General features: G+C 47.0%; 1 protein-coding gene across 1 annotated transcript in view; it reads left to right on the top strand.

The window, feature by feature from the left end:
- Window positions 1-24,125, top strand: part of Slc14a2 (solute carrier family 14 member 2) — a 45,848-nt gene that overhangs the window by 2,433 nt on the left and 19,290 nt on the right. Inside the window, exons 3-9 of the mRNA XM_076836747.2 lie at window positions 403-592; window positions 4,841-4,969; window positions 7,898-8,090; window positions 10,659-10,806; window positions 11,780-11,914; window positions 12,302-12,351; window positions 12,847-13,021. Coding sequence (XP_076692862.2) covers window positions 403-592; window positions 4,841-4,969; window positions 7,898-8,090; window positions 10,659-10,806; window positions 11,780-11,914; window positions 12,302-12,351; window positions 12,847-13,021 — 1,020 coding nt within the window. The remainder of the gene's footprint in view (window positions 1-402; window positions 593-4,840; window positions 4,970-7,897; window positions 8,091-10,658; window positions 10,807-11,779; window positions 11,915-12,301; window positions 12,352-12,846; window positions 13,022-24,125) is intronic.

Raw genomic sequence — 24,125 nt, 5'->3', positions numbered from 1 at the left:
CCCACTTTCCTTTCTTCAGACTACTTTCTTTGCTACTCAGATACCAGTCCTCAACTGAGTCATGCAGCACTACACAAAAAGAGTTTCCCTCCCTCCCACCCCTTCCCTTGGACCAATAAATTTTCCTTGGAGTGCTCCTGGGGTTTTCTTGCCAACCAAGCCAATGGCTGGAACTCTGTTAAATTAGTCTCAGGACAGTGCCTCAGTCTTTATGGCAAAAGGAACCATCCAGTCGTGGGTGTCACCCGCACCCTTCCCCTTCACTGCCCACCCTAGGCCAGGCTGAATTAGGAGAAACATCTGGCTTAAGCATCCCTGTATGCCTTGGTTGCCATGCCAACCAGTGGTCCAGTGGGGCAGTGCAGGCTAGACCCTGCTGATGGCTCTGTCTGTCTCTTGTAGATAAGCCCCTGGCCTTCCAGTTCGTAGACTGGATCCTGAGGGGAGCCGCTCAGGTGATGTTCGTCAACAACCCTCTCAGTGGGCTCATCATCTTCATCGGGCTTCTGATCCAGAATCCCTGGTGGACCATTGCTGGGGCTCTGGGGACAGTGGTCTCCACCTTAACTGCCCTCGCCTTAAACCAGGACAGGTGAGTCCCTCTCTAGAGGTCTCTTAGAAAGATGTGTGGGGTACAGCCAGGCGAGTCCCCTGAGGGCCAACTTCACACACTGGAGGTTCCTACAGAATGAAGTTCACAGGCAGGGATGGCACTCGGCTCAATTTGACTGTGGAATTTTCTGGAAACTCTCCCTCTGAGAAAGGTGTAGAGGGACATGTAAGCTGTTCTTCCCTCATGGGGCCTATGATCTAGTGATCAGTAGACAAGATTGACAGGCAACAGATGCCTCCGAATACTACAGGACCATACACCCCAGAGATTTCAGAGAAGATAGACATCTCTGCCTGCTGGGAAGACTGGGAGGCACTGTTGAGGTAGACATGTTGGGTATGGAGAGAAGTTGAGAAAAAGGGAAGGGTGGGGTGGGGGGGAGCCTCTGAGGAACAGGACAGATAGGGGCAGCAGGAAGAACAGAGAGGGGCGTGGAGGAGCCAGCTATCGTGAGCCAGGGCAGGTGGGTGCAGAGCCAGGTAACAACAGCAACCAGCATTTGTAGAACTAGACTATTTCTTCAGACTTCTGTTACGTTTTACTCCAACAGTTCCCCAACCTTCCTGATCAGAATCTCCTGGGATGATTACCAAAAAAACCGTTTCAGCTCCTCCTCCCTCCCTCCCTCCCAAAGCTATTCTGATTCAACGGATCCAGGAGGAGAATTTTTAACAAAATCCACCCAGAAGCTTCTGGCATCAGAGAAACTTTAGGACATGAATACAGGATTATCCCATATCTTAATGTTTTTCAATTTGGAGCTTATGGAATCATTAATTAATTACTGACAGCAATTTTTAAAATTAAGACCAATAGAATAAAATTAATCTGACTAGAGCAATCCATGTGTGATAAAGGTAAATATTATTTTGTGAAATGTTGGCTTAAATTCTGTTGGAATGTGGTGGGGGAAGAATTTGATCATAATATAAAAGGTCTTTCTTTGTACCACAGTGAATCTCACCATTGTGTCCATCCACAAAAATGGGGTCCTAATTAGAATAAGATATATTCCATGCTTGTATGATTATATCAGAAAGGAATCTACTGCCATGTATGACTAAGAAAAACAATTTTTTTCTCTCAAAAAATTAAAAAGAGCTGGGGTTGTAGCTCAGTGGTAGAGTGCTTGCTTCACATGTGTGAGGCACTGGGTTTGATCCTCAGCACCACATAAAAATAAAATAAAGATGAAAAGAAAAATTATAAAGCACCACTCTGCCTTGTCACCCAAGGCTCTTAGCACTGCTTACCAGGGCAGATGGTGAGGGCAGCAGGTTTCATATTTTGCAGGGTAAGGGGACCTGAAAGACAAAGGTGCTCACCTAAAGTGCCACAGGCAGGGGTGACAGGACGTGGGCTTGGACATATGATATGTCATGCTTGAAATCATGCTGTCCCTGTCATTGCACCTGCAATGACAAAATGGCCATGGTAAACACAGAGCAGTGGCAGTAGCGTGAGCAGCCAGGCCCACCTGGCCTCCCACACACCACCGAGGCAAATGCTTGGGTCAGCTTGTCCCCATGAGGAGCTGCCCATGCACCTCTAAGGTGGCCAGAGGGCCCACTCTGGCAAGCTGGGCAGCCATGTGAGTTCAAGTGGAAGAGAGGCTGCCTTCTTTGGAGGGCAGGGCTGGTGGGTAAGGAGACAGTGGGCTCCCACCAGGATTTTGTGTCTGCTTCAACTAGGGGCCCCTATTCCTCATGCCCACTTCCCTGTCAGCTCATGGGCAGCTGGCACAGAACTGGCCCCCAGAAGGGATCAGCTCCTGCCCACTGCTTCCCCAGTGTTTGCAAGAACTTTCTCTGGGCTGAACACTACCCAGTCCTCTGCCTTCTTCACTGTGACCTCAGGCCAGCACCTCCCTCTTTTCCTATCATCCTCATCTGTCGTATCTGTGGCTCTTAAACCTGTCACTTCTTAGTTTGACAGTCGCATGCTCTGCTTTTTCTCATGACCATATATACTGGTAAACTCGCCAAGCCATTCAGAGTTGCATCAGAGACTTCAGTTTTACACCAGGCCCACTGAGTCCTCCCAGACAACCCAATTAAGAATTCAGATAAAAATCCAAGCCCTCAGCTTGGCTTCCAGAACCTTCTTTGAGGTCCCCTTGCTACCCAGGCCTCCGAATCACTCTTATCCTCAGTTAAGCACTCTCATGATTTCCACGATTGACACCTAGTATACCTCTGCCTGTCCAATCCTACCATTCCTTCAAATCTCTCCTCCTCCAGGGAGGCATTAGATTTTATTAGATTGTTCTTTGATTTTTTTTTTCTGAGTCTTCTCTCCATGGAGTATTCAGGACAGCAAGGTCATTTCCAATATTCCATATGATACCACAGCACCTAAGAAAAGCTCAAGCTTCCTTGCTTGCTGACAGGTAATCACCATGTTTTACCCCATAATTCCAAAGCTCCAGGCCCCCTTCACAATACACCTGCCTATCTCCTTCCAAAGACTCCATCACTGTCCCCAATGAGCCACTGACACAGCTAGCTGTGTGTCCTAGCCATAACCTTACCCCACTACCCCTCAACACCCCACTGCCTCCCTCCTCCATCCGCACTGGTCTGAGGTACACTTTGTGAATAAGAACTCAGGTCAACACACTGACGTCAGTGTGGCCTGATGGAATTTGGACTTGGTGAGGACCTTTTTGGCATTGGGATAGAACCTAATTTTATATCCCCAATGGTCAGGGTGGGGATGTAAGGCAACGGATTTCCTTTTGATAACTAAACCCAGAAGCCAGCACTTTCGGCTAAAGAGAGCAGGAGTTCTGGAAAGGGATGGTCCACAGGAAGCAGCTGTCGAAGCAGGCTTGAGATGTCCCTCCAATTTTGTCTCCCCTGGACTCTCTCACCTTGACTCCTGCTACCCTGGCCACACTCAGCCCCTGGGACTGCAGGATCCCCCCGTACACAAAAGGGGCCAGCCAGCTTTCCACAAATTTCCTAAAGCAGCTAGTATCGACACAAAGAGGACTCCATTCTAACAAGAAACACAACTGGAAAAGATGGAGAAAACAGAAGCACACTACAGAGAAAGATTTCCCCCAAACAAGGGTTCTGCTCCTGAGGGGGCCCCAGATGTCTCTGCTGCTGCCCTCGTGCCCTCCCAGCCCCTGGTATGTCTCCAGCTGCCCAGAAACTGCCTGGCCTCAGGAGTAGCTAAAGACCCAGCTGGTCCTGTGTCCAGTACAAGGCACTTGTGTCCACAGCTCTCCCGGCAGGACCCTGTCGAAGTGACTCTCCTGCCACGCCCCCATGCCTCACGCACTCTCCCATAGTCTAGTTCAAGATCTCTTGGCTACTATGAAGGGGGAAGCTCCTCCTGACTTCAGTCCTAAGTCATGGCCCCCCCGCTGGGCCCTCCTCTCAGAATTCCCCCCTTCATCTCAGGGAGCCAGGAGCCACACAAGAGTAGCCAAAATGTGATTAGGATTAGTACTCACACATATTCATTCAACAAATGCTGGTTGGGTGACTACTGTATACCACAGGCTGCTGACATAGGTATACCAGTGAACACAGACAGGCCCTTGCCCTCAGGGAACTTACAGCCAAGTGCCAGAGGACAGACCCCAGGCATAAGGCTCATTGTCTGGCAGGGACCTTGTATAGGATTTGTCCAGACCCTTCCCCCCACCCCCCCTTTCCTGCTCTCCTCTCCCAGCAGAGCTATTGCAGAGGTCAAGGGCAATGTCACTCAGGATCAGGGAGAGAGGTTTAGTACAGCAAACTTCTCTGAAACAGAGACAATGGACTAAGCTTGGTTCTACACAACTCTGCCCCCATCCTCCAACACAGACCTGGGTGGGGGTGCTTGTGGGTAAGATGATTCAGCACCTCCCCTCCCTGCAGACACACAGGGAAAGCCCCCAAAGCTCAGCCGCAGAGACTATGTCTCCATCTGCCTCCCTTCATTCCTCCGCCCTCTCTCTGGCCCTTCTCCCTTGCAACACACACACACACACACTTTCTCTGCGTCACACCTCAGACGTCTAATAGATTTCCTTCTGTACCTGGCAGTATGAGATGCCCCCAAAAGAGCAAAGGAAAAGTGCTGGAACTACCCAACTGCCCAGTATTCATTGATCAAGCTGACTTTTTAATATATCATTAGTAAAGTTATCATCTAAGTTACCTTAGAATTCTGGGGGAAAAGAGCCAACAGGCCCCACCAAATTTCAACTCCAACTTACTGTTTCACCCCCAGATCAGCCATTGCTGCAGGACTGCATGGCTACAATGGGACGCTGGTGGGACTGCTGGTGGCCGTGTTCTCTGAGAAGTTGGACTACTACTGGTGGCTTCTATTCCCTGTGACCTTCACAGCCATGGCCTGGTGAGGCGCCTCCTTCTTTCTGCATACAGATCCGTGGGGCCCCAAGATGCCTGTGCCTTTCACTGGACAAGGACAGGCCGTCCACTGCCATGGCACTCAGTGTCTTCAGGAACAGGCTAATTTGTGTAGCAAGACACCATGAAAGCTCAGGAGCTCAGGAGCAACACAAGGGGACAGCATAGAAATGTGTTGATAAGCTTCCTTGAGTGACAGGCTTCATAATAAAGGCTAACTTTGAGTAGCTCCTAAATGCCAGGCACAGTGCTGAGCAAGATGGGTGTGTGTGTGTCCCAGCTGACAGAAGGGAAGACCAAGGCATGCAAAGGTCAAGTAGCCTGCCCCAGGTCATGCTCTATGAAGGTCTGTGATGCTTGCTTTCTGAGTCTAGAGTGGGCATATCAGACTCCAGGCTGCGTGGCAATCATCTATTATGTAGCCTACCCTAGACCCAAAAGCTGAAAATTCACTTGTGATAGAAACAGAAGGCTTTCTTGGGACAAAATGTCCCTCTGTAAACTGGAATATTTGAATTAGAAGTATCACTTGTGTCTTCTTCAAGGTGGAAGGGGGTTTGGAAAAAAATTCATCGAGTGCAGGGTATGTGCCTGTCACTCACACACATGACTCTTAGCTCATCTGAATTTACAGCAGGTGGGCAGAGGGCCCAGAGGGTCTCAGTAGTGTGCCTGCTGTCACGGTGAACCCTTGACCTCCACCCCTGACTTCCTGTGTGCATTCTACCCTGGCCTCCACTCCACTCACACATGGTGATTTATTCCTGTTCTCAGTGATAAATCAGACATGGTGACTTATTTTTAACATCTCTAAGAAATAAATTCTTTCTTTGGTTTTAAAGTCTGGAGTTCCTAAAACCAGTTAATTTCAGTTAGCTTAAGTACTGTTTCATTACTTTTTAGTAGTGCTTGCAAATAAATTACTACATTAACCATTCTGGGCAATTTATTTTTCTTCTTCGGATTTCTTTCTGAATCTGTTGGGACAAAAAGATAAGGCAGTCATTTCTGTGGGGATTCCTTTAATGCTCACCCCCTGTGAGGAGCAGAACTTGTCCTCATTTGCATAAGTGTGCTTTATAACTATATAGATTAAGCCCCTCAGCCAGGTGGCACTAGGTGGCAGTTAGACTTCAGTGTCCCCCACTTCCCAATTTAAAAGAAAAACTACATTGATACTCTACCCTGGGCAGAGCATTGTGCTTCATTAACTCTACTTCATAATCCATTCATGTGGTCTTTCAAATTTATCTAAGTAGGGTGGGTATTGGTAATGCCATGTCCCGGATTCATTCAGTAAACAAATATTTGTATTGATTTGACGATTGGTTGAGTGCAGGGATATTCTAGAAGCTGAGGATAGTAAGGAAAGGTAAAGAGCTCTGTTCACAAAGAAAGAAATGAACTCATAAGCTAATTAATAAAAGGAGGTCATTTCAAAAAACGCAGTATGTGGTTTGGAAACCAAAATAGAGTCAATGGAACCAAGAGTGATTCTGGCCATGGGTGGTCAGGGAAGGCCACTTTGTAGATGGGACATTCAAAGATCTAGAGAAAGGGTTGTCCCAGGTAGACAACCCAAACCGGGGAAGTGTGATGTGTTCAAGAAGTAGAGACGAGACCAGTGGGCCAAGGCCCCGGGAGTGCTGGAGGAGGTGCAGGAGGTGAGAGCAGAGAGGAGATGATGAGGGCTGGCCCCCTGCTCCCTGGAGAGCCAAGAAGTCTTATGATTTTTATTACAACTGTAGTAAAACACAGGACACAGTCAAAGGGTTTTAAGCAGAGGATTGACGGATATAATTTATATTTAAACAAACGCCTCTGCTTGCAAAGCAGAGCTAGAATGGATGAGGGAGCACATCCCGGGTCTGCTATAATGAGCCACAGAGAGATGAGAGCAGTTGGGACTGGAGTGATGAAGGAGAAGACCCTTCCATCAAAGGAAAGAGGCAGAATATGTGGGTGTGAGGTTTGGTTTTGGTTTGGTTTGGGGTTTTTTGGTCGGAAAAATGAAGCATTTCTCATTTTGTCATTTGTATTTTTTTTAAAAGGAGTAAGACCCGGTGGTTGGCTGAAAGTAAAAGGGAAGCAGATAGTAAAGATTTGAGGGAAAGCTGAAAATGTGAAATAGTCCTTAGTGTGTTGAAGAGTTTGTGTGCAGGGGAGGTGCGGCAGGGTAAGGTAGACCCCCTTGAGATTCATGGTCATGAATTGAGGGTAGACTGCAGGCAGATCATGTGATTGCATGTTAGGTATCTAGGGTGGCTGGTCCCTTCCAGAAGAAATGGAAGTGAAGAGAGGTTCATTACCTAACGTTGCTCATTTGACCTGTAAGCATAGTAATGAGGATTTGTATCCGGCTCCATCTGCCTCCAAAATCCATGCTCTTTCCAAGGAAGAGGCCAAGAAGACAGAAGGTACAAACAGCTGAAGGTTCCACTTCACCTGGCAGTTCTCAGAGTAGCTCTTAGTATTCTTGCTGAGTCCGGGCCTCCATAGGACCCACACACCATACCAGCCTCCTCCTAGGTCAGACTCCTAAAATGCTATCACAGCCCAGGACAATAGCTATTATCCATGCTGATTGTTGAAAACCAAGAATTGCATTTTTTTTTTTTTTAGAATGTATTGGTTTCATTTTCTCCATTTAAGAAACAAGGAAATGCTTAAATCATTTATAATGTATTCTATTTAAAATGTTTCAATATTTTCAAATTTTGTTTCTCATGGCTGTAAATTTAAGTTGAACATCTCATTTCCAATCCCAAAGCAATGGACCACTAGAATCTTGAGGGAATCAGGAATGACTATAACAGGAGAGGGGAGGGCAGAGGGCACAGTGGCCAGAGCAGAAGGGATAGTGTCAACGTAAGCGTACTCACAGTGATGGGCCCTCTGTCTCTTCCACCTTCAGCCCAGTTATCTCCAGTGCCCTGAGCACCGTCTTCAGCAAGTGGGACCTGCCAGTTTTCACGTTGCCCTTCAACATCGCTGTGACTCTGTACCTGGCAGCCACAGGCCACTACAACCTCTTCTTCCCCATGACGCTGGTAGAGCCTGTGTCCTCGGTACCCAATATCACCTGGTCAGAGATTGAAATGCCCTTGGTGAGTTTCCCAATGGCGATGAGTTGAAGCCCCTCAATTCCATGGCAGATCCCCTTGCTTCCCAGCCTGTACCTTCTCCAGCTGCTCAGCTTCAGCTTCACCAGACACTGTCCTTGGCAGTCCAGAAAGTGTGGCTGCCACATCCAGACACCCATTCAACAGAACATATTGAGCATCTGAGATGTGCTAGGCAATTTTCCAGATATTGGGTATACACAAGGAAGAAAGCAACAGCCCTACCCTCCTGAAACTTACATTCTACAGAGGGGAAGAGATAACACAAGTGAACAAATAAGGGCTACATTGACAGTGCAAGATGGTGTGATTGTGTGAAAAAAATATTAGATAAGATAGATAAAAGAGTAAGAGACTAAAACAAATGTTTAAAATTAGGATGTTACAGGTGTTACCAGTAGAAGACAATGGTTAAATTTTCACATATACTCTGTATTAATGATTCTCAAGCAAAGGTGATTTTTGCTCCTTGGGGACATTAGGCAAGGTCTGAAGAAACCTTTTTTGTCAAGACCAGAGAAGTGCTTCTGAAATACAGCAGGTGGGAGCTGTGTACCCTGCTCAACATCCTATCATGCACAAGACTGCTTCTTACCACCCTCAGCAAAGAATTCTAGTCCAAAATGTCTATAGGACCCAAGTTGAGAAACTCTGCTTGATATCCTACCATCACAAATGTACAGTTGCTGAGAGTACACTGTCACCCATCCTCTGGGCTTTGGGAACATGGACCCATTGTCCCTGGCCCACATCCAAGAGTCACTATTTAAGCACCCACCATAGGAACATGTGGCTTGACCAGAGAGAAAGGCCCACTCCACACTGGGAGGCCGGACAACCCAGTCAGTGCTGAGGGGACCTGTGTGATGTGGTCACAGAGAAGAGGACCCTCTTACTCCTCCTCAAAATAAACAATGAGAAAGCAGGTGGACCAAATCGGGATACCCTGAGGCCCAAGCTCGCCCTCCAACTCCGCGGCAGCCCACCACTCTAACAAACAGCATCCTTCTCTCCCACATCCGCCAGATCTGAATTTTGAAGAATCCATGCCACTTCCCTGTTTCTCTAAAGCATTGCAGGGGAAAGACTTCGTTTTGTTTAATCAGCTTGTTGTTGTTCGTGAGAATTATAAGGAGTATGAAGAAGACCAGGTGCTCGGTAAATTTCCACCACACACCTGACTGCGCTTCACCCCAGGGTGTCAACTGGGCCTGGAGAGCAGGGTTAGGGGAAGACTGCACAGTTCACCAGGCTAAAATATGGACCCTGGCAGAGGAGCTTCATTCATTCATCTGCATATGGCTCTATTCCAAGGCCCCTTGTTCCCTCATTCCTCTCATTCTTGATTGCTTGAGCTTACAACTGTGTTCCCCTCAGCACTCCGCATCCCCTAGACATTGGCAGGTCATTGGGATCTTTGTTGTTGAGTAGACTTCTAGCCTGTTCCACATGTAAGCTGAGTTCCCTGGTCTGATACAAAGTATATTCTGGAACCAATATATAATACTAGGTAGGGCCTACCTGCCATTCCTAACATAGGTTTATAAGCTAATCAATACATATTTTATGCACCTTTTGTATACTCAGTCATAAAACACCCTATCCTTTAAGAATCCTATGACCCAGAGAAATGAGCTACAGAATTTTAAAGATGAAAGGACTTCTGCTAGGCCAGCCTCCTCATGTCGCAGAGGAAGACACCAGAGCCTGGAATGAGGAAGTGACACGCATATGGTCACACAATGAGTTCTCTCTGGAAGCTGGAGTCCTGAATCCCTAGGCCAGTGCTCACCCTCCTCTACCCCTCTCCCTCTTTTCCTCCTTGACCTCAAAGGACTGCAGAGAAATGGACAATTCAGCCTGGCCAGAGAAGGACTATTCAACCTCAGTCTCAAATCAGTCATCCCCAAGCCCTCCACCACCAGATCACTCTCAAGGCTCAGGGGTGTTGGGGCTGCGTGCCGTTCCTCAGCTGTTCCAGAACAGTACTTTATCACTCTGCTAAGTGGAAGAGCAGGGGAAACGCCTTCTCCTCCTTTCCAGGGGTAGAATAGAGAGCACCTAAAAGGATGTATCAGCCATGTGGGGGTGGTAAAGACCTGACTAACGGTCAAGTTCAGAGGCTCTAGCTTAGTGAACTCACTCATCAAAATAACCTAGGATATCTCAGCTATTTGTAGATATTTCTAGGATTCCAGGAGGTTGAAAGGAAATCCCCTAGTGCCCTGAAACCCCAAAAGGCAGTCTGAGAAAGCCCTGCATTCTGGTCCCCTCCAAGCAGAAGCTGTGTGTTCCCCAGAAGCATCTGTGCCTGGCCCCCATGTTGGGTCCTGCCCACCTGGGTGCATGAGGTTGCCAGATGCCTGGTAGGTGGTGGAGTGGGGAGCTATTTGTTCCAGTTTTTGCCCTCCCCTGTTCTCACACTGGAGGGCACGGTCATCCTCCCGTTCCACCTCATTGCCCCCTCCAGGAATGGCTCAGCAGTGGCCCACGGGCCCCGTCTTTGCGTTATCAACTTACGCTCCAGTGACTCGGGTTCTGTTGATTTTGCAGCTGTTACAAGCCATCCCCGCTGGGGTTGGCCAGGTGTATGGCTGTGACAACCCCTGGACAGGCGGCATGATCCTGGTGGCTCTGTTCATCTCCTCCCCGCTCATCTGCTTACACGCAGCCATCGGGTCCATTGTGGGGATGTTAGCAGGTAAAGCACCGCCCCTGCTCGGATCCTCAGAATAATTGGTGTAGGGTCCGTTCTCCCCATAACACAGCAAATATTCTAGACGTACTCTCTTCACTGGAGTTTCAAACACTGTCAGGGGTAGGAATTTAGTTTTCCTTTTTTCTGAGTCTCTAAAGGGAGCAGATTGCAATGTAGGGGGGATGGCAGCTGCCTGTGGGGGAGGGGCGCAGGAAAGCCCAAGCTGGACAAACGGCCAGCATTTTGGAGTTTTGCGTAAGCTAAAAAGGAAAAGTTTTCCCAAAATTGGATCAGCATTTCACAAGTGCGATTTCACCTTCCTCCACTTATGTACATATACTTTTATAGACGGATATGCTCTGTACCACAAGAGCCAGAAATGAGGAAGGGAACGTTGGGAGTAGAAGCCTGTTTTTTACTTATTCCAATACTATTCGATATTCAAAGACGTTTGGAAGCAGCCACTTTAAACATTTTTAATTGGAAATACTCTCACACTCATCAAAAAAATCACAAAAATAAATAATACCAGAGGTGCCCACTGAGTCCTTACCCAGACTCACCTGTTGTTTGCATCCTACCCCTGTGGATATGACTCGCCTCCATCTACATGTGCCTATAGTTGTAGACTCATAATTTTCAGCCATTGGACATGGAAATTTTAAAAATCAAATTGCTCTTGCTAAAAATGCAGCTTCTCTGGCTAAAGAGAAGTGGGTAGGCTGGACTCCCACTTCCGCTGCCCGTCAGTCCAGCAGTAGTCACACCTCTGTGTGAAAACCCTGCCTTTGGAAAACTGTTTGGAAACCACTGCTTTCTTGCCATTGCCAATTTCCTGAGACCCGATGCCATCTGCAGATGCTCCTTTGATAGACAGGGTTGTAGGTATAGGGTGAAAAACCAGAAAGGAACCTGAGACCTGGCACTATCCTCGGTGGTCCAGAATCACTCAGAAATACCACATCTCATTCCACAGCCCTGACGGTGGCCACGCCCTTCGAGACAATCTACATGGGCCTCTGGAGCTACAACTGCGTCCTCTCCTGCATCGCCATCGGGGGCATGTTCTACGCCCTCACCTGGCAGACCCACCTGCTGGCACTTGTCTGTGGTGGGTATTCGAGAAAGTGACAACAAAGTCAATTCTCTATTCCTATTCCTAGCTCCCTTGTTATGTGCCTGAACTAGCTCATCCCCCAGATCAATAGGAACAAGATGTTTATTGTCCCCTGGCTCCATGCAAGTCCATCATGGACATGGGGAGGGAATAAAAGAATGTAAGACTTTAATGTCTTCCCTCAGAGAATGCACCGTCAGGTGGGAGATAACTGCAAAGATGTCAAACAGACATGCCCCATGTCAAGGCACAGTGCAGACACCAAGGCTGCAGGAAAGAACACAGGAGCCCTGCTCTTGGTCTGGGCTCTGCCAGGGCAGTGGCTGGAGGGGGAGGGGGCAGGCTCTGGGAAGCTGACTAATGGTCCTTGTAACTCCACAGCTCTGTTTTCTGCATACATGGGAGCAGCCCTTTCTAACATGATGGCGGTGGTAAGTTTGGACTCTCTCAAGCACCATCCTAAAGTGTTCCTGCCCTATCAGAGCTTCCGGATGCTTGGGTTCTTGTGCAAGGTCCTGAGTGGATTATGGTATCTGGTACTTAGTGCTTCGATCAAGGCTTCGCTAGGGTTTATCCAGAGAAGAATTTGTGCATGTACCTCTAGGAAGAGTGTGTGTGTGTGTGTGTGTGTGTGTGTGTGTTGAAAGAGAAAATAACAGAGAAGGACAGATGGCACTATAGAGATGATGTAGGAATCTATGTCAAGACCAATTTTTAGCTCGAGTATTAAGTGATTCTGATTTTGCCCAAAGGGACCACCTCAAATTCCTTGACCCACTCCTCAGACACTGAATTCAGGAACAGCAGTGCCTTCCCTAGAGAAGGATCCCCATCCTCAACCCCTACCACATCCTTCTCTCCCAGTGTCTCTAGCCCAACACAGGAGCCTAGAATCATTCTTCAGACCCCGATGCTTTTATTTCCAGGTGGCTGTGCCACCAGGCACCTGGGCCTTCTGTATCTCCACCCTCATCTTCCTGCTCCTGACGACCAACAACCCAGCCATCTACAAGCTCCCGCTCAGCAAGGTCACCTACCCGGAGGCCAACCGCATCTACTACCTGACAATGAAAAGCAGTGAAGAAGAGAAGTCTCCCAGCGGTGACTAGCCAGCTCCGGGCAGAGATGCTCTGCCCGGACCTTCTGTTCTCAACTCTGGGTCAAGCAGCTCAGTGCTTCCTTCTTTGCCTCTTCTTGCACCTGTATGGAATCAGACACACCTGTCATTCCCCGTCCCTGTGGCTGATCTTCTCTCTCTGTCCAAGTCCTCACAATTGTCCTCATAATGGCCTCGTTCAAGGAAGTCAGGGATGAGATTGCAGAGTTAGAAGGAAGAAGCATGTTTTACATGTTGTTGGTGTACAACAAAAATATTAAGTCTTTTGGAAAGGTGACTAAACGGTGATCTTCCTGGACTGTTTCACTAAAAAATAGATGCTGTAGAATTAAAACTGCTGTGTGGCTCCTGGGCAGACATGGAGTAGGGGACATGTGCTGGAGATGAAGGCACCCTAGGCTCAGAGCCAGTGGCTGATGGGGACCTCTGGCCACACTGCTGGAGTTTTCAAATCAAAACAGGGACAAGCAGGGGACTGAAAGTGTCTAAATAAGAAGTTCTGGTCATTCAGGTTTCCCCAAACTGGTGATTACTGCCCCTTTCCCAACACTCACGTTCAAAACCCTGTTTCTATATTATCATGTGAGCAAAATACCAGAGGGCTTACCCTAGCTGGACTCCCTGCTTCTCCGATGCTCCTTTCCCACCCTGAGGAATTTATAATTGCTTCAGGATCCACCCCCAGTGCCCCAGACCTCTGAACACCGGACTTCTCCCATCATCTCCCACCCTACATTTCGCTGAGATCATTTATCCTTTTTAGTTTTCCCCTTGCAATATGCCTTTTCTTTTTGCAAAGAATCCTATACCACTCATTCCTGGTAGTTCTATTATTTTCCTATGGGGTTTACTATGAGTCCTGGGGTGTTACCTTTTATCATTCTTTCTTCTGTTTTCCATCTTCCCCTGTCTTACAACCTCTATTCTGGTTTGTTTATTCCTTGTTGAGAACCCTTCCTTGAGTATATTCTTCAAATAATATAAGAGAAAATAAGGTAGCATATTCCTGGACTCTGTGTCCACACAGTTTCTTTCCCCTGATAGGAGAACAGCATTTTGACTGGACACTGAGCCCCTAGGGTACAGCCCTGCCCCTCGGATGTCTATACATGTTCTTTCATTTTCTCTCAAGTGTTAAAATGAGAAACCTGAGGCCAATCTCATTCTTTTTCTTTTGTGAATAGCCCCTTCCTTCCTTCTAGGGGACCACAATCTCTTCATCTTTGAAGTTCAGAAATTTTGGGAAGCTACAGTGGGGAGTGTGTCTCCTCTCATCTGTCCTGCCTTTCCCTCTGCAAACCCCAGCCTTTCTTCAGCTCAGCCAGCTTTCTTCTAGCATTTATTTGATTACTGCTTTCCCCCCATCTCCTCTGTATTCTCTTTCAGGGACTCCAATATCCATATGTTAGGCTTCCTTGAACCCTGGTCCAAGTTACTTATCTTCTTCCAATTTTTACCATGCATAATTTTGCCCTGCTTTGACATATTTCTTCCACTTGAAATTTCAGTCACTGATTCATTTCCCAACACTAAACTTTCTTCCTTAGATTCAACTGATAAATATAATTTGGGAAATAGATATAGATATATAGTCTTTGTTTTAGAAAAATCTTTGGGATTTGAGCTAAAATGAAACCCCATGTATGTTCATATTAGTCTTTTGTTTTTATCTGTCTCCTTTTGCTCCCCAAATCAGAGTTACCTTCTGGTAACTTGTAGCCCTAAACTTAGGCCCATTCCCCTTCTTCCATCCCAAATGGGCCCCTGTGCTGATTGCCCAGAATCATCTGCCAATGGTGTTTGTGACCTGAGGAACTCTGTCTTCTGCCTGACCTCATTCACTCACTGACTGAGGAAACACTGTCTAAAGAAATATTAATAGGTTACTAAGTCCCAGGCTTGACAGTAACCGAACCAGTCCTTGCCTTTGAGAAATTTATTTTATGGGGATTTGCATGACCAGGTGAAGAGTCTCACCGGAGATAAAGATGAGGCTGAGCCTGCTTACGTCCACAGCACTAATCTTCATCTTGAGGAAATTACCTGGTCGGGTTGGTCTTTTGTTTAGGAAATGTATCAGGCGTGATTTTAAGGGTTCCAGGAAAGTAACTGTGCCTCTTTTCCTGTCCCCTGTGTTCCCATTACCTGCTACCAAAGCATTTCCAGCCATCCCTTTGATTTAAGGCTTTGAACCTGTTAAAACGCAAACAGCCCTGGGAGGGTAACAGAGTAAGCATGATCAATCATTTGCATCTTAGGTCGCAGGAGCCATTTCTGAGAATAGGTTCGATGAAAAGGGAGGGGAGAGCACAAAGAAACATGAGCAGCATATTTTGAGATAGTCTTTGGGAAGAAAAAAGAAAAGGGCATCCTGAGATAAGGCCAAGCTGGGTGAAGGAGGGTCTGGAGCACATTGTCCCACCAGAATGACTGTGAAGCTGGTTGTATTTGGCTTAAAAAGAAGACTTGGCTGAGGTCATGGCTGTGTGCAGTAAGAGGAAACATGTGTGGAATAAGACAGCTAGACGTCCCCCCAGAGCTCGGGGGGCACAGAGGTGGGAGTGGTGAGCAGGCCCACTGAATCTGTGGAGAGGGGTGCATCATAGCAATGGCCTGAGCACAAGTGTCCTGTGAGACTCTCAGTCCCCTACTTGGCATTGCAGGGCTGAAGGCCTGCAGGGGACATTTGCTTTGGGTGGAGTTAGACCAAATGACCACTGCGGGTTCTCTCCTCCAACTCCAAATTTCTGTGATTCTGTGGCCCTGAGCTCCTGCCAAGGAATAAGGTGGAAAATCACTAAGGTGATGAAAACTCATGGGGACAAAAGTTCAAAATGTACCATTATTGTCTTTACGGCTTTTCCTAGAGCTTGACCAGTTAGCCGTTTGGTCCGTTTTACCAAAATGCTCAGCATGGCTGCTTGTGTAGACACAAACTGGAGGACCAGTGTCACTCAGCTGACCCTTCTCCTTGACCTGCTCCTCCCTGACCCTCTCCCCTCTGCGGGGGTTCTTCTTCCTGTCCATCCTCTAAGCTCTGACCGTCACTTGGTCTTCCTGGCCTGTGTCTGTGGCTGCATCAAACGGATGTGCCCCAGTTTGTTCACGGTCCCTGTGTGAGTCTCAGCTTTGTTCTCTTAGGCCCTAAAGGTTGTGAGGGCCTGGGGACAGCTATCACATAAAACCAGGTGGGGAATGAAAGTTTCAGTGTGGGTATGATTTCTACTCAATAAACAGCAGTCTCACTTGGCAGCTTTAAAGGTATTCACATTTTATGTGAGATTTTTTTTGACTTGCCTGGTTTTTCTCGCCTCTAGCCATTCAGAGCAGATAGAAGGACCCGTAGGGACCCCTTCTACCTCTTGTGGAACTAGAAATTCTAAGGCCCCAAGGAGGGGGTGGGAGAATGACAAGTCCTTTTTAACCCTTTGCGCATTGGTAACTAAGAGCCCCCAGTTCCCTGCTACAGCTACAGGGGCTGCTGGAGCCCAAGGAAGCAGCAATTTGCTTGCATTTTACAAGCTCGGGATTGGTTCTCTCCACAGGACCTTGACCCCTTCCCCTGGAGAAATCTGACTGCTCCAAGTTAACTCTGGGAATTCATTTCATTATGCTCCCTCCACAAGGTCAGAAACGTAGCATTGTGAAGAAAACATCATTCTGAAGTGAATTCTGGCTGACTGAGCCTTCAAGGACAGAGTCTCTTGCACAAACTGATCTCTTAGATAGTCCTCAATACCTGGGTTCCAGACTTTGGTACAACCCACAGGGCACAAGATTCCATCTCAGCTTTTTGCTGCCTGGGAAGCACTGGATTACCCTGCCCTGGGTCTCACATGCCAATGTGTGTGACAGACACTATGCTCCTAGGAGCTATGGTTCCTTTCAGCTCAGGACTCATGATGAGCTTCCTAGATGGCTTCTCCAGGGGACATCATTTCTTTTCTTTTCAACTTGGTTCCATATTCTTCCCAAGTGGCATCCATCTGTTGTTTGGGTGGGTGGATGCTCAGGGAGCCGGAGTGAGCTCACTACAAGAAGTTCAGGAGCCCTTAGAAGAGGCCAGAGAAAGATGGCAAGGGGCGAGCATCAGGGCCTGAGCCAAGAGACTAAGTGACGGGGAACAAAGAAAAGGTGAAGGCTTGCATTGCCCAGAGGATGCCAAGGCCCTGAGCCAGCACACCCAGGAAGGCCCCTGTGCTGGGAACCACCTGCTCTTGCACACTCGGCCTCTCCCTGGAATGCAGGGGCCTCCTGGATGCTCCTACCCTCTCCTGCCTCCAAAGCACTTCCCTAAGCAGGACCCCTCTTCAGCAGTTCCGAAACACCTGGTGCAGTGGGACGGGGACCTTTGACGTCAGCGGGGGAGTCTGTCTACTCAGGTGTAGCTAATTTCCTCAGTGTGAGGTTCTGCTTCTCATCCTGAGCAGGGCTCACACTCCACCTCTCAGTGTGTATTTGGGGGTGGAGTGGTACGTCAGTCTGGGATTGATGACCCATCATACTAGCCAAACAAAGCATGTTTGGATTGGGCCCCCTCCCCAAACTCCAGCCCACCAAACCACATGGCCTCATGGGTCTTGGGAGGGCCTGCTTTCATAATATATAGACCTCAGAGTTCTTTCTTGACACAGGGGTTAGGTCATGCCCTTCTTGCTGTGAGAGGGTCCTACAGAGCCCTCCCAGCCCCAGTCGGCAAGAGTTAGGAGGAAAGATCTGAAAATTTCCATAGAACCAGAAAGACAAGATCTAGCATAGGCTGTGCAAAAATTTCCATGGAGACGCTGATGGCAAAACTGCTCCCTAGTCTGCACCCCGCCTGGACGGGGAATTAAAGGAGCTTATTGAGGTTGCAAGGCAAATTGGCCCCCAGAGGAGACAACACTTAGATAATTGCTTTAAAGGCAAATGCTAGAGCTAGAATTCTAATGAGAAGAGGTGATGCCTGGAGACAGCAGGGAGGCTACTAGACATCCCAGCTCTGCCCTTTGAAGGAAAGCTGCCTGGTCCTCCCAGCTGGGAACCATGGTAGCCGGCACTCACCTTCCCCTGAGGGCTTAGGGAGTCATCTTTTGGCAGGAAAGCCAGAGAGCCAGGGAGTGCTGCAGAAGGGGCATCTGACCCTACTCCTCCTCCGTAGTGCCCTTCCCTAACCGGCAGACTTGACCGGAATAGGTTTAGGGGATGCACATTGATGAGTTTACAGAAAGTCAGCAAGAGGATGGGCTAGAGGCTGGGGGAGGTGAGGAAGTTTGAGTTTAGGAGAAATCACAGCACCTGGAGCTGAGGACCACAGACGCTGCCCATTTGGAAAGAAGTTTCTTCCCGAATCCTGATGGTCTAGATTCATCCAGCCCTGTGCAGGAAACCCAAAGGAGCCCAGGTAAGAGATGCTGGGGAAAAGAAGTGGACCACGTAGATCCCCAGCCAACAGCAACATCAGGCATTTCAAAGGAAAAGTTTCTTCTGTTGAACTGCATCTTGAAAAGACTGTCATGGAGTGAGAAGCTCACTAAGAAATCCAGACAGAAGCTAGGTCTTGGAAACTTCGAGATGGAATGGTTCTTGAGTATTTGTAGCTCAAACCCTGTATTTTATAGATGAGGAAACCATGGCTAGCCAGAGATGTGTCCAGGGGACTAAAGAGCCTGGGCAAAAGTCCAGGATCCTAACATGCAACCCTGGGTGCTACATGCTCAGCTGGTGATGAAACCAGACCAATTTACCAGCCTTCTACCCCTCCCCCACTTGCCCACTGGAAGGGCTTTATAGTATTTGTCACCCTTCCCACAGGCTATGACCCCCCCAGCTCTGACATCACCAGTATGGCTTCCAGGGCTGTGCTGCATTGGGTTGAGCCTCTGGGAAGTAACTTCTGGCTAATGAGGTAGCATTGAAAATGTTCTGCAAGCACTCACTACCTGCTGCTTCCAGAGCTGAGCACTGCTCCATGTCCCTGGCTTGTCTCTTTAGGTCCTATATGCCTTCTGCAGAAGAACAGGACCAACTAGTCTCCACGCGCATCTTAACCTCACAGCTCCTCACAACCAAAGTCCTCGGTACCCCCTCTCACATACCCATCTGAGATTACCATAGACTTATTCTGTATAGCTACTGAGAAGATGTTTCTGGAAGATAGATGCAGGCCATAAGAAGCAACATTTCATGATATTGAAGTTATCTGAGTCAAAAGTGGATAGCCTGTAAGGTTGGTGACCTCCTCCAAGACAGGCAGCCAGTGATATGAGCCTTGGCACACTTGCTGGCAAAAGCCATCCTGCAAGGTTTGGCTATGTCTGCGGCTCTGCTTGTGGTCAAAACCTTGGCTTTCATGTACCCCTTCTCTCAAATGTGTGTGAAATATACAGCCTTCTGTGAGGCTGGAAGAGAACTTAAGTTTACTCTTAAGTGTCAAATCTGGCTGATTGGTATTGGTTTTATGGATAACCGGGTTAAGAAGGATTCTTAGGCTGCATCTAAACTTAGTGGAAAAAAGCTCTGTACCCAAATAGCTATGTCTACCACAGATAATGGGGGGAGGGTACAGAAAAGAATTGCAGGGGATGGAGTATGGAAATGTTTCCACAAGAAAAAAAACTATCATACAATGGCCCAGAATTTTCCTTGGCCTTTTCATGGGTGTCACAAAAGTGATGACACATGAGTGTTTATGATTTTGTATAACTTTTGTTACTCCTCTTGAAATATGAATTATTTCATAATTTTCTTAATTTAAAAAGTCACAAACCCATTGCTATTATTTAGAAACCTCCGACTATCAGTAAAACACCTATTTGCAGGAAAAAAGAATTAAATCAGGAGGTTGAAACCTGGCTTCGTAACTAACCAGTTAGGTAGTCTTAGGTAAGCCACTCCTCTCTGGGCCTCAGTTTCCTTCTGCCAAAGCCTGGATATTCAGATCACCTGGTTAAGAAAAAACATGTATTGCAAAGTGGTTTCAGTAGATTGGAAAGTATTTATGGAGTACTTTTCATGTGTGTTGCAACTATCAGTATAAAACTCTACTGTGCACTTGTACAGGTGCTATCTAGAGTACTTTCCCCACACTATGGGCAATCAAAGTAAGTGGATTCATGTGGGCCAGCAAGCCAGGAAAAGCTTTCGTGGGGAGTAGAACATGACCCAAATGATGAAACATACCTAGAACTTAGGCAAGAGGAAAGAGGAGGAAGCACAGAGAGCAGTGAACAAGTCAGCATGGGCCCAGTAGGATGCATGTTGGAAGAAAAGATGGTGAAGTTCACCATATTGTGGAACATTTGCAAAGTCCAGCAGAGGAGTTGGAGCATTATGCTCTTGGCAACAGGGAACTATGCGGATTATTGAGTAAGAGAGTGACATAAAGACATGATCAAGCAACAGAAGCATAGAATGGGTTGAAAGGAGAAAGGCCAAAATCAGGGAGACTGGTAATGTGGGCATGCAGTTGTGAGGGCATGGCCTGGGTGCTTACAGTGAGCAGAGAGTGCAAGGCATTCTAGAAGATGGGTCAGGACCCACCCCAGTTACAGATGGGGTGCTCTTTGGACTCTCTTTAATTTCATTTATGAGCTTATCATAAAGTATTGTGAAGCTAATTGAGATATCAACTCATTTATGATCATTAATGTCTTCCCCATGAAGTGAGTCGAAGACACCAAAAGAAATAAATCCAGGCAATTCCATAGGTCAGCTGGGAGCTGGGCAGGGAAGGAGCAGAGAACGAGTTAAAATTATCAACTGTGAGGCTTATTTTACAGTTATGGTGACTCCTATCTCACCTTCCTAAAAAATTTTTAAAAATCAGGTACCTAAGAAGCTGGAGTTTCCAAACAATTTATCTCCAAATGTTCCTATAGGCCAGGTCTTCCTCTTTACCTCGCCTGCTCTCAACCCACCTCCAGCCAGTTCTACTAGGAAGGTCCAGGCAGACTGTGGGGTTTTACTTAAGGAAAGGGGACTACAGTTCTAGAAAAATGAATTCTAGAATATGCTATTGAGCCCTTTCATTCAAAAGCAGAATTAACTGACAGACCAAAAATAAAACCCTCATGGGAAGTAATGTTTAGGAAAATAAATCTTAAGACTACGAGGCAAAAGACAGAGCAGACCTATATAACACCTCCTCCTGGCCTTGTCAATAGCTGTGTGACCACAAGCAAGTCACTCCATGCTCTAAGCCTCAGTTTCCCAATCCATAAAATCAGAGGGCTGGACTAGAGAACTCAGAAGTCTTTCCCAGTCCTCACAGTCCATGCCTCTGATAGTTATCCTCCAAACTATCAACTAAATACAGAAAAGGGGGTCACAAGCATCCATTTCTCTGTGTGTGTGTGTGTGTATGTGTGTGTGTGTGTGTGTGTATGAGAGCTTTGCACTAGAACATGTAATTTCCAGGACTAGAAAATTACATGTTCTAGTGCAAAGCTCGACTTCCACATAGGGAAACATCTGCCCAAATTGTGGCCAAAGCATAATCATGTAGAACATTTTGTAAGAAAAATCAAACTATATAGATGTGTTACCTCAAAAAAAAAAAAAAAAAACTCATTGACGTTGCAGCTAGGAAATTGCCCTGTAGTGTGTGGGTGTGTCCCCAAACAGCAGAGTGAGGGAATAAGAGGCCCAGGGAGCAGGGACAGATGACAAACACCTCTCGATGGTAGATTGCAGATGCTCCATGTGTCGATACTGCGTGTGATGCATGGCCGGCACTGATGCGCCTCCAGGAGAGGGCGAACCCTGATCCAAACCTGAGAGACAACCTGTAGAAGGTATGTAAGCGTTGGCCTTTTGGGGTTGATTTTTAGAAAGACAGACCAGATCATTTTCCTCTTCTGAAAGACATCAAATAGGGCTCAGGTGTGTTTTGTTACCTCAAAAAAATTGTAATAAGCCTCAAAATTTGATTCCACAGGTGGGCTCTTCTGTAGAATGTTTTTTTTTACCACTGATAATCTGAAAGGCTGGCATCTCCTGTGCATTAGGGGACAGTAGAGGCAGGAGCTCTTGGGGATCACTGTTCCCCAGAGAAGGTGTTTCTGAAACCAATCAGTGCAGCTCAGACTATTCTCTCCTTCTGAATCAATGGGAGAAAGCATCACGGAGGCTTGCTGTTAAAACACGGGAGGGTGGCAGTCCTGGAGGGCAGAGACCATGCCCCTAAAGTGGTCCTGAATGGCCCCTGTCGTGAAGCTACTTGCATAGGAACACTTCATGAGCCTGTTGGAGGGGGAAGAATGGCCGTTTCCTGCACCAAGTGTCATGCCAGGGAGCGACTCGGCCACTGAGTTACTGAGAGCAGAGAAACATGATGGCCAATGTCCTAGGGGCCCACATCTGTTTACTGAACCAGGCCACTCGAGTTCTAGTTTCTGTGTGTGTCTGATGTTTGGGGGAGGGCGACATGATAAAAGCACTTATTGAGCACCTAGTGTGAACAAAATTTATACTTGGGATAGAGGCCCAGCCCCACCTTCAAGCAGTCTTGGGCTTCACGGCCAGATGGAAGAAACCCATGTAACATCTGGTGACCAAAACAGATGGCATCAAGCCAGATCTCGATCTTCCTTGGCCTGTTTTCTTCTTTCTCATTAACTGAGTTCTTCCAGCCCCTCTTACAGGACCATTTTATCAACCACCATCTATAAACTTCCATCCTTTTAGCCAAGTAATTCAAAATAGTCATCCTTCAACTTCCAAAATCGACACAACTCAACTATAAATTCTGTCACCCTCCAAAAGCTTTCCACCGTTATTTCAATATTTATCAGTCATTTAACATTTGCCATAAGAAATATTATTTTTAAAATAGTTCATACTCTGGGGTATCCAACGACTATACTATTCAGAAATTAAAATTTGCAGATTCAACTACACTTCTGAGTGCCTATGGTATACCTGGTACCTGATAAGTACCAGGGGTGCTAACGGAAATTAGTATGATCCTGGCTGTCAATGACCTCACCGTCCTATTAAGGTGACAGTCGGGAACAAATGATTAATCCTCAGCTAGGTAAGGGGCAGCACAGGTAGGTGTAAAATACTAGGTGTCTGAGACAGAGGATGGATCCTTCCAGTGCCATCTGAGGGGAGTTTGTCCTTTCTAAAGAAGTCCCCAAGGGAGAAGCACTGCCAAATTATTTGCCAGAGCATTTTGCAAGCATGATCTCATTTTATTACAGAATGAGAAAGAAATGGCAGGTATGCCTCTGAGATGTCTGTCTCATTCACAGGTAGGATTTGCAAGGTCAGCCCGACAGATCCTGAGCACATTTTCCAGGGAGAATTGCATGCCTGCACTTGAGGAAACTGTGAGGTCACATGACTTGCAAAAGGCCAAGCAAAAATTAGTGACTTTTGGTTCTCAGTGTTGTTTTCTTTTTTTCCCCACCACACCCATGGTACATCTCATTTCTAGAACTTTTGATAGACATGCTCATAATATTCTTGAAATTGCCTTTATCCATTATGAAAGTCTTGAGAATTTGTCCCAGAGGCCAGCAGTAAATTGCTATCACCTTCACTTTAAGGGTTTGCCAGCCTTGGGAAGCTGGTTATTTCATCTCCAATCTTCTTTGTGGCATTTGTTCCCACCTCTCAATCTCAACCCTCCCAGACACAGCACTTCAATATCACCTATATGACAAAGGTGCCTCTTAGTGTTTGTTTGTTTTGCTGAGAGTTTGTTTTTATGTTGTTTTGTTTCTGGGTTCTGAGCAGGCACAGAATCTGAGCTACTAAATATGCAGACCAAGGAGACAGAGGCTGAGCCACCAGTCTTCTGCAGCCACCTGTATGATGTAGGACAGATGAGGCTAGATGCCAGAGGAAGTCTCAGGAAGGAGGTTTATTTAAGCTGCAATGGTCCAGAGGGGCTGATTCCTAAAAATCTCTGGATCTCAAGTCTTGAAATTCTTTTAGATTTCTATTCAGTGGGATAGTTACAGGACAGTGGGAGTGGGTGGGAACATAACAGTTACTCTTTGTCCCATATTCTTAGGCTAGAGAGAGGTTTCACACATTTTGCCTACAAACCTGGCATTTACAAGAAAGAGGAAGCTTCAAACCACATTTGAGCTCTCTGCT

Source organism: Callospermophilus lateralis, chromosome 17, assembly GCF_048772815.1.
Source record: "Callospermophilus lateralis isolate mCalLat2 chromosome 17, mCalLat2.hap1, whole genome shotgun sequence".
NCBI classification, from domain to species: Eukaryota; Metazoa; Chordata; class Mammalia; order Rodentia; family Sciuridae; genus Callospermophilus; species Callospermophilus lateralis.
This window is presented reverse-complemented; position numbering and strand designations above follow the sequence as displayed.